This window comes from Cyprinus carpio, chromosome A5, assembly GCF_018340385.1.
Source record: "Cyprinus carpio isolate SPL01 chromosome A5, ASM1834038v1, whole genome shotgun sequence".
NCBI classification, from domain to species: Eukaryota; Metazoa; Chordata; class Actinopteri; order Cypriniformes; family Cyprinidae; genus Cyprinus; species Cyprinus carpio.
In genome coordinates this window covers 37,197,055-37,208,070 of record NC_056576.1, presented here as the reverse complement: position 1 = coordinate 37,208,070, position 11,016 = coordinate 37,197,055, and the positions used below count along the sequence as shown (strand labels likewise).

Below are 11,016 nucleotides of genomic sequence, written 5' to 3'. Positions count from 1 at the left end.
TAGCCACAATTATTTGCACATTTATTATAATTCATAATTATTAATCTCACCAGCAGATGGTGCCGTTGCATTAGTTTCCCTCAGGGACGACTTGCTTCTCAACAGCTTTTGCTTCTGGATCCAGATTTCATATTAGACATACAGTAGTGACCCAACATGATTTTCATGCAAAATTAAAAGAAAAGAACATGTCCTTACAATAATAATTATTCTTTTATATTACAGTGACAAAGCTAACCATGTCTAATTCTGTTCATGCTTTTCTTGTCATTAAATTAATTTACTACAAAACACCGTCACTGGAAAATGTGCATCTCACTCGTATGTTATTGTACCATGTGCTCATGCTCTACTGATGGTTACATCTATTTATATTTTTACATGAATCAAATTGTACAAATGTATTTTAAATTGACAATTTGTAAGATCAGCTGTGTTTTCTCATGAGATTATGTTAGTAGAGTTTGCTATGATTATTTGACCTTGAAACTGATATTGAAATCTGTAAATATAAATGTTTGCAGTGTGGTTTTCTGGTTTGGAGACCTGAACTTCAGAATCGAGGACCTGGACATGCAAGTTGTGAAAGCAGCCATTGACAGTAACAAACTGGCCACATTATGGGAAAAAGACCAGGTGAGTCCTCTAACTGTCAAAGATCATGTTTCTTCAGATTACATTATGTCAATATTATAAAAATAGGAAATGCCTTTGAAGAAGGAGTTACTGTTTTGTACAAGGCATTCAGATACCTTTTAGTTTAGGCTGAGACATTGACAAAACACAATGCAATATGCAAATATGTTTGTTTAATCTATACACCGCCCTGTGCTAGTATAGTGGCACTAAATGTAGATTTGTCCTCTTCGTCCTGCAGCTGAATATGGCTAAAGACAGTGAGGCTGTGCTCGAAGGCTTTCACGAGGGGCCGCTTAAATTCCCTCCCACGTATAAGTTTGATGTGGGTACAGACACGTATGATACCAGGTAAAGGACAATTCATACATTTAGATCCATACATTTTTCATTTTAATCATGCTTCTAAACAGATTCAGATTGACTTAAAAATAGTTATGGACTTGTAAAGGGTTAATTTTTTTGCATAGATACAGTACACTCACGTCAAGGAATATACTGTATACTATGTAGCAAATTCAAGTCTTATTTTTATTTAATCACAAAAAAATAACTATTATATCAGAGAGTTCTTTATAAGTACTAATAAACAGCCAATATGATAGTAATATGCATGCTAATAAGCAAGAAAGAAAGTGTTACCATTGTTGCATTGTTACTTAAGTGAATCTTTTTTCTTCTTAGTGGTAAGAAGCGTAAGCCAGCATGGACTGATCGCATACTTTGGCGTTTGAGACCGATGGCTCAGGTCAGCAACAGCATGTCGAAGCGCAGCTCGTTCTCAGGTCTGACCAGCGGAACCTGTGTGTCGCAGCATTTTTACCGCAGTCACATGGAGTACACCATCAGTGACCACAAGCCCGTCTCCTCTATTTTCACTCTGCAGGTCAGCACACTAACATGCTTCTGATTGTGATGACTAGTTCTTCTTTTGGGTAATCTGAAATATCGAGAGATTGTTTACGGTGGTCAGAAGAGAGAAGGAAATTTGCCCTCAGCTATCCAAGATGTAGATGAGTTTGTTTCTTCATCAGGTTTGGAGAAATGTAGCATTGCATCAGTGTCTCAGCAATGGATGCTCTGCAGTGAATGGGTGCCGTCAGAATGAGAGTCCAAACCGCTGATAAAAACATCACAAGTAATTTTCACTGGAGGAAGCGTTATTAGTCAAGTCAAGCTTTATTAAGATCTCTTACTGGCAGACATCTTTCATTCTGACGGCACCCATTCACTGCAGAGGATCCATTGCTGAGCAATTTCTCCAAATCTGATGAAGAAACAAACTCATCTACATCTTGGATGGCATGACGGTGAGCACATTTTCAACTAACTTTCATTTTTAGGTGAACTATTTCTTTAATGCCAAGCTACACAGACTGTAGGATCATGAATGTATACACTTATTGAAAGCAACTTTAATGGTGGGTTTGTGCAATGTGTTTAATGTGATGGTCCTTGCAGTTCCCGTACAAGGCGGACATGGCTTTGGTAACACTCTTTGTGGAGGATGAATGGAGAGAGATATCAGATGCAGTGGCCAAATTCAAGGTGGCACCCAACTTTCCTCGGAGCTCTTGGGACTGGATTGGACTTTACAAGGTTATTTCAATCATTTCATCAGTTCTGAGCATCTACATGTCGGAGTAAGATGGTAAATGTAGTGATACAGATATCATTTGTGTCACTCGAGTTGTGCTTATATTGTACAAAAATGTATATTCACAGGTTGGGTTTAAACATCATAAAGACTATGTGACTTACGTTTGGGCCAAGCAGGAAGAGTCTGATTTCCTGAGACAGGAGCATCAAGTAAGGGCAGATCATACATTTAGTCGCACAAAAAAAGACATTCACTTGTGTATGTAAGGCACATATTGAATTTTAATGATTTGGACTCTCCAGGTGATTTTTACCGAGGAAGAATTGCCAAAGGATTCAGGGGACTTCATACTGGGTTATTACAGCAACAATATGAGCTCCATTGTGGGCGTCACCGAGCCATTCCAGGTACACAATCTCTTTAGCTTTTAACCCCAGCATGTACTGACTATGCATCATAAAACTCTTCTCACTGAAACTATTAAATGTATTTTCGGAAACTGAAATAAAGCTAAAATAAAATATAAAAATTTGAATAAAAATTTGGATTAAAATTGTAAATAACAGCTAACTGAAATAAAATGAGATGAAGTGCATAAATGCAAGAATGCCTTTTTTATTTTTATTAGTAAATGTTATTTTAAGATGAACACAACTTAGGAACATGAGGAAAGTTTATTTGTTCATATTTCAGTCATCTTGCATTGCATATACTTTGCATTTAAATAAAAATTATAGGTAAGACACGTTATTGGGAGATACAGAGTGACAAATAATATTTATATCATTTTATGTACTCTGAATTTCACCTCACCATGTAAATATCAGCATCGGCACCAAATTGCATATTCATGCTCAGTTTGGGCCTCTGAATGAAACTGAGGTGTTTTTCCTCCTCAATCCAAAACCCATATACACTAAATATCAAACATAAATAAACATAAAAATATATATAATATAAAATTTTTTTTTTTTTTTTTTTATATATATATATATATATATATATATAATATATAATTTTTTTTTTTTTTCTTTCTTAAATCTCTTCTTCAATTAATTGTTCCATTTAGTAGATTTTACAGACTATTATTTCATGTCATGATTTACAGGGTTAAGTTAAAGTACTAAAATTGCTAAAACTAAAATAAAAAATAAAAGCTATTAGAATAATAAAAAAAAAAGTATAAAAGTACACAAAAAATTACTAAATAATAAACTAAAACTAACTATTTCCCTGTCGGCGAAGTTTCCAGCCACTGCCAACATTTTGGATCATTTTAACAAACTTTTGTGGCCCCCGGAATATGAATGTCTGTTGTTTTATGAATTCCTGAACATGCAATATGTCAAAAGGAAGAACAGAGCCTCTGCTTAAAAAAAAAATAAATAAAAATTATTCTAGCTTCATGCACATTTTTTACCAACATATGAATGTGGGTGAGTTTCATGAAAAACAGCAACATTTTGAACAAAAAGCAGAGAAAATTTTGACCACTTCCTGGATCGACATTTCATTCTGTAACATTAGGAAGTTATGAATTATATGTTGTTTAATGTTTGAAGGTCACTTTATTATACATATGAATCTGCTTACATACATGATCGCTTGTTTCTTATTCACCCGTGTTTCAATCTGAAGATTCAATACTCTTTCCGAGGATCCTACTGTATAATAGTGAAAACATGGAAAGTCAGGAAATTCTGTCAGTGGCGGGAAAAAAAATAAAAAAAAAAATGACAATAAAAAATACAAATAAATACTAAAAAAAAAAATAAAAAAACACTAAAAATAAAAAAAAGTCAAAGATCTTCTAAAATAAAAAAGTTAATATGTTTGTCATCCTTTAATATCACCTAAGATTCAACTGCCAGCATCCACCGCAGCTGGTCTGAGTCCGTCTGACAGCTCCGACTTCACGTCTGATGATGAGCTGAAGAAGAGCGACTCCTGTGACTCCAGCCCTGAGACTGAAGAGACGAGCTCCAGACGAGCCCAAGGGCTGACGGCAACCCCCCACGAACCGCACTCCAAAGACACCTCTGCACCGTCCAGCTCCAGCAGGTCCTCAGATGCCCCCCTCGCTGCGGATGACAGCTCTAACTCAGGAAAAGATGCAGCCAAGCCCGAGGAACCTTAGCTCAGCACAGCACCGTCTCTGGAGGAAGATAGCAGTTTCTGCTGGGTCTGTGATGTCCTTGTACATTTACTGTCCTGTGATGTTGTTTGGAGATGTTTTCTTATATGTTGCAGGGCAGAAATAAGCGTCCCCTCCAGCAAACATAAGAGGGCAGACTAAATTGTTTGTGCCTGTTCTGTGTAGTCATTCTATTCATATTCTTCTTCTCCTGATCTTCTCAAACTGCACAAGACTAAACCTGAACGCTAAGAAATAATCTTAGGTATACATGCACAATGTTAATTGATTCATATGGATTTTTTTTTCTTTTTCAGAATCAACCAGGGTTTGGTGCACAATAGAACAAAATTTCTGGTTCTTATTGGGTTTATTGGAGCAGATCCTCTTTAAGTTTTCTAGGGCTCTGTTCCGAACTCTAGTTGAGCTGTAAGCTATGTTTCTATCCAAAGTTGCAAATTTAACTTATGTGCAAAATTGGAATATAGCATAAAACATTCATGAATAAAGCACTGTTTCCATCCAGCATGACAAAGAGAACAAAATCGTCATTTTCTGATAAACTGGCGCCAAATATCACTAAGAACAAGGTAATTTTCTGCAGTTCGAGAAGTCTCTTTGGGTCTTTTTTGTATATGATGAATTGTGATGAATGCAGTCATGCATTTGAAGGCAGATGTCTGCTGTTTGGAAATGCAATTGTGAAAGACAGTTCTGATAGGTTATTATACCAAACCACGTTGACGACAGACTTTCGCGCAAAGTCACATGACTTTTTTGATGCGCATCAATGAATTTATTTTGTAAATATCTCAATGTGTATAAAAATGTATCTGCTTCAACTGAGTTTATTGAATTAAGTTTTTATGCACATTTTTGGAATCGATGCGCATCTTGGCAATTCCAGTCTGCGTTTTTAATGCGATATCCCAAAATGCGCATAAAAATAGGTGGATGGAAACATAGCTATAGATAGATACACTCCAGACTCCTAGATATGATGCTGTCTGGAAAGATATCTTGCTTTGGCAAAGCATCGCACCCCTCAAAGAAAAGAGCAATCCCAGAATGCACTTGTGGGAAATAATACGAAAATTGCTACATCAGAGTAACCTGCATGCATTAGTCAGGTCGCTCATGGGAAGAGGTGCATTAACAGACTTACATTTCACTTAGGATGCTGCCTCATTAGGTAAAAAGTAGAGAGCGAGGCACTTCACTAGGATTTGGAGCAGAGCTCATGACTTTAAAGTGTGCTGCTATAGAAGACGTCTGCTAAAGGTGACACGCTGACAGTTAAAGGTGTTTGATAATATTCACATACTCTGAAAATGCAAATATGTACTCTCCTCAGGTTCTTGAAAGGCAGACACACATAAAGGGATGACTCTTAGCTAACGCAGCACTCGGTGAAGTACAGTTTGTATATTATTCATGTTGATTACCGTCTTAACCAACTGTTAGCGTTTTACGATATTATAGTACAATGATGAAATCTATTGCTCTCAAAGTAGTGACAGCTGTGCCGTCATGTTCCTGTGGTAAATGTTCTCGAAAATAATTTCAAAGTTATGACCTGCTAGTTTAAAGTCAACATGAAATGCAGTTCACGAATCAAATTTGCATCATGTATTTCAGAATTAAACAGAAAGTCAGTAAAAAAAGAAATGCAGGATGTTATCGACATCAACTGAAAAAGAAACGTATATCAGACACGGAGCAAGTAATTACATTTTTATGGAACAATATAAAGACATTCTTTAATGTAACGTTCATGACTCCTGCACTATAAGGGGCGCTTCACACTAAATACGTTTTTGTGTTTAAAAACACAATATGCAGGACAGTGGAGTTAAAGAAAATAGTGTACAGAAGTGTTTTTAATAGCTGAATAACTTTGGTGCCATGTTTTTAGAATGCTGTGTCATATGCGAGATGCAGCAAAAGATGCGAGCACAATGGTCAAAAACATCCCTTTGGCGCATCTTTACAGAAAAACAATGTGCAGTGGAATGCAAAAACATGTTCTTTGTGAACAACCCCTTAGGGTCTGTTTAAATTAGCTTTTTATTACACTTGTAAGAACACAAACATTTATTTAATATAAAATTCACCAGTGACTCCTGTACTATAAGGGTCAGTTCACACAGAACGTGTTTTTGTATTTAAAAAAAAAAAAAGTCTAGAGCAACACATTTTTTAAAAGTTAAACAATTTGAGTGCTGTGTTTTTAGAATGCTGTGTCATGTGTGAGATGGTCAAAACATCTGTGCATGTTTACATACAAAAACAATGGAAAAGAAACGCAGTGGGATGCTAAAACGCATTCTGTGTGAACAGCCCTCGTTTGAAACTTTCTACAAACGTTTTAATACAATTTGATGGTAGAGTACACAGACAAAAATATGTATTTTTTTTTTTTAAATGTTGCATTCACCAGTGACTTTTGCACTATAAGGGCTGATTCACATAACGTGGTTCTGTTTTTTAAAGCAGTGGCATGAAAAATAAAAACGCTAGGTCTAGAGACATGAATAACTTGAGCACTATATGTTTTAAATGGTAAAAAGATGCTACAAAAGATGCAAGATGCAGTGGTCAGAAATGTCAGTCTAGTGCAAGTTTATGTAGAGAAAACATTGGAAAAGAAGTGCAGAGGAATGCAAAACGCATTCTGTGTGAACGGCCCCTTGAGGTGTGTTCATGCTTAAATCGCTGGAGCTGCCAAATTGCTGTGCTGTTAGATGCTAGGCATTCCTGTATTATCCAGCTGTAACAGACATTGCAACATAATGTCACTGCATATTTGCATAAAGTTAAACTGTGTTCAACTTTGTTGCACAGACAGCGTTTTCGCCAAGACTTTGTCGGTGCAAAACACAGTCAATGTGAACACCTCTAAAAACCAGAATTGTGCTTTAAGAAAGCAAACAGCATCAGTTTTGATTTCATGTTGGCTTTAAACAGTGATTGCATGGTTTCTATCTGATCTTTAGTCTGATTTGTGTCGAGTATTGTATCATGACTGTACTTGTGGTAGGAATCCTAGCGTATGTGTTGTCTAGGGCTTTCTAGGATTGATCCTACATGGTAAGATCTCTCGTCCCCTTCTCTTCTCTCATTCCTCATCTTGTCTTTTGTCTCCAATTCGACCCCTCCAGGGTCACGATATCTGTTTTGACGTCGTCTACAGGGCTCTACTAAGTGCTCCGATATCGTAGTCTATTGGATTAGTAGTTTGTAACCCATAGAAAATTTTGTACAATGACTACTTAGCCTTAGGACACGTGGCGTGCCGTCTCACTGTTTACATGGTTAGCTGAGTGAGAGTGTAAGCGTGTTTTTTGCATGAACGTGTCATGGATAATCACAGTATCGTGTGGCCTGCCACCTTTCAATAGTGTAGAGGTGACGAAAAGTGTCACTTCTAGAGAAAATATGGGTGATGGAAAACATTAAAAATAGCTGTTCGATTTACATTCAACACATTTTTAAACAAATCTTTGTAGTCCGCATATGTTTGGAAATCACAAACAGGCATTCTGGAACAAGATACTTTTTATTAGAAATACAATTAATTAAAAGTCTCTAGTGAGAAAATGGCATTTTGACAAAACTGGAAGCAACTTAATTCTTGATATTTGTAATGTGTTTTAGGTATGTGATCTCTATTTTCTGTAGGACCCACACGGCTCACTTCTCATGTCTGATCCTGTGCATGTTTTAACATGGTTCATGAGGTCATGTAAAGCACAGAAAGTGTCTCATGTCATGTTTGTTAGTGGTGCTTGCTCATGCAATGATCACTATTATTAACTGCTCATATTTAAGGTTAGGATTTTGAACAAACCCTTTTCAAACGTACGTAATTGCTAGACTTTGGTACAGAACTCTATTCACACTCTTTGAGAACGAGTGGTACCACATATGTGCTATTACTTTTTTTAATGATCAGACTTATTGAATTTCCCTATCAATGGTAATAGAGCATCATATCAATGACCAAGGATCCACAACACAGTGTCACTAGTGTCATTAACAACATTACAAGTTTCCAAAAAGAAACCAAAATTAGGATCAGGCCTGTTAATACTCGTTATATTTTTATACTCCATTAGCCATACGAAATTTGAAAGCTAATATGAATAAGATGCAGTATTGGGAAATTCATTTTCCTTTCAAAGCCAAATAAATGTTTTGCAAGTGCGAGTGTATGATACTTTGATTTATTATTATTATTATTATTATTATTATTTTATTATTCTGAAACATTATTAGATAAGCATGCAGAGGGAATGTTATTGGATGAAAATATGGATGTGGGTATATAGATCCAGTATGTAGAACAGATGACAATCAGTGCCAAAACAGAGAAGAGACTTTATTTAAGATTATATTTATTTTCTTATTCATGATATTATGTGCATATCAGATTCTGCTGGTCAGTGTGTTTATAAATCATTATGAAGAAGGTGATTTATGATTATATTGAGAATATAAATTTATCATTCTTTCCTTTAAGATTTTTCAGTTCTGCATCTTTATTGTTCATTAAAGCAAATGTCACTCGCCGTTTGCTTCATATTCACCTTGATTATAATGAAACACTTTTTTGGACGTGTATTGAGCAGAATGTACTGATTCGGTAGGCTTGCGAATCGTTTCTCTTGGTTGTTGTTGTATAATGGTGTCTTACCTTAGACCACTGTAAAACATCGGTGTCAAAATGAAAATAAATCCTTTTGAAAGTGGAATATTTGTATTACTATTTCATGGAGAAAATGTATAACCTACACTACAGTTCAAAATGCATCAAAGAATCCTGATGAAATGTCATGGTTCTAAAATATCACGTGACACTGAAGACTGGAGGAATGAGGCTGAAAATTCAGCTTTAATCACAGTTTAAAATATATTCACACAAAACACACTTGTTCTAAATTGTAATAATATTTCACAGCATTACTGTTTTTGTACTGCATTTTTGCATTTAATTAAACTTCATTTTTTATTACAAATCAACCTGTTTAGTTAAAAGGTGGTATATCTTTGACCCTGGAGATTTTCCTCACTATACACAAGTTCTTCAGGCAGTAAATCCATTATAGCATCATTATAAGATCGCAAACCCAAACACACATGACCTGCATAGTTAATTATGAGTGATGGCTGTCAGATCTTTTCAGGAGGATTGTTTGCGGTGCACACACTGGGCCCCTTGTCATTTACTTTCTGGGACTTGTGGAAATAGAAGTTAGGCGTGTTTTCTACATACAAATCATACAAGTGAGATGATAACACCATTCACCCTGTTAAAGGAATAGTTTAGCCAAAAATTTAAAATTCTGTTTTCCATCGTTCTTAAAATGTTTATGTGTGTGTGCCTTTGGTGGATGTTTGTCTGAAGTTTTTTTTTTTTTTTTTAATGTTACTAAGTATTTGCTTCAGAGCGTTCAGAGAGCATTCAAAAGTAACATTCCCATAATGTTTGCAAAATTATAAAATGGAATGAATTTAAACTATTAAAAAAACATGAATTTAAAAAAAATCATGTTCATGGATAAATCATTTATCAAAATATATATATAAAAAAAAAATTAGAAAAACATTTTTAGAAACATTCTGAGAAAATTCAGAAATAATATTTTCATAACTTAATGGGAACATTAGCAAAATGTTCTTAGAACAGATTTTTTTGTTTAGGCTACTTGAAATGGGAGAAATTCAATTGCCTTGATAGATGACATATACACAAATTAGATATATACCACTTCATTTTAATGGCAATTTGATTTGACATGTTATTGAAATGCAAGCCTGAAAAACAGTTTTGAAAATTCTGGTCTTTCCACATTCAAGTAGAAAGAAGCTTACATGATTTAAAGGATTGCACCATAAGAAAGCCACTTCTGAGAAAGGCCAGCAGTAAGCCACTCCTGCATTCACTACAAGCAAGTATCAGGCATTTAACAGACGCTTTTATCCACAACAGCTTACAGTTCACTAATTACAGTCACTCTAGTGCAACCTGAGGTTAAGAGCCTTTCACACAGTGTCCACAGCTCAACTCTTCATTTGGGATTCAAACCTGTGACCTTTCACGAAGCATCCTTTGCGACATACTACACCACGATGTTCTCTGAAGTTGAGAGAAGAAATCATATGTAGTACAATGTCATAGAAATATTAAGTTAAAAAAAAAAACTGCCCAAGTGACACCCCTTGTGCAAAGTTTGAGGTCAGATGTGTCCTGGGATAATATATTTACATTTGGGGAAAAAAGTATGTTAAACCATTGGAGTTGGTTTTCTGCATTAATTGTTTATAAAATTTCATCTGATCAATCACATATTTAGGCAAACACAATGCGATTAAGCTAACAAAACAAAAAGCAATTGATTGAAAATGAAGACTTTCACAGTAGTATGGAAAAAGTTCATCATTGTCCTCAGTGTGAAAAAGATGGGTTTGAATATGTAGAATATGAACAAAGATGGTGCAGGGCTGGATAACTTTTCTGAAGAACAGCATGCAGTTCAGGACAAACAAGTGATTGGTGAACAGCTCATGAATCTCTTGAAAAAAGTTGTGGATCATCTTGAAATGACAAGGTTAAGTTCACCTTTTTCACAGCATAAGATACACC

At 35.4% G+C, this 11,016-nt stretch overlaps 1 protein-coding gene across 1 annotated transcript in view; it reads left to right on the top strand.

Annotated features, from left to right (window-relative positions):
- Positions 1 to 9,124, top strand: part of LOC109111229 (inositol polyphosphate 5-phosphatase K-like) — a 23,138-nt gene extending 14,014 nt beyond the window's left edge. The window contains exons 7-13 of the mRNA XM_042757143.1: positions 525 to 636; positions 878 to 987; positions 1,321 to 1,522; positions 2,098 to 2,235; positions 2,362 to 2,445; positions 2,539 to 2,643; positions 4,095 to 9,124. Coding sequence (XP_042613077.1) covers positions 525 to 636; positions 878 to 987; positions 1,321 to 1,522; positions 2,098 to 2,235; positions 2,362 to 2,445; positions 2,539 to 2,643; positions 4,095 to 4,373 — 1,030 coding nt within the window. The 3' untranslated portion in view covers positions 4,374 to 9,124. The remainder of the gene's footprint in view (positions 1 to 524; positions 637 to 877; positions 988 to 1,320; positions 1,523 to 2,097; positions 2,236 to 2,361; positions 2,446 to 2,538; positions 2,644 to 4,094) is intronic.
- Positions 9,125 to 11,016: the final 1,892 nt, after the last annotated feature.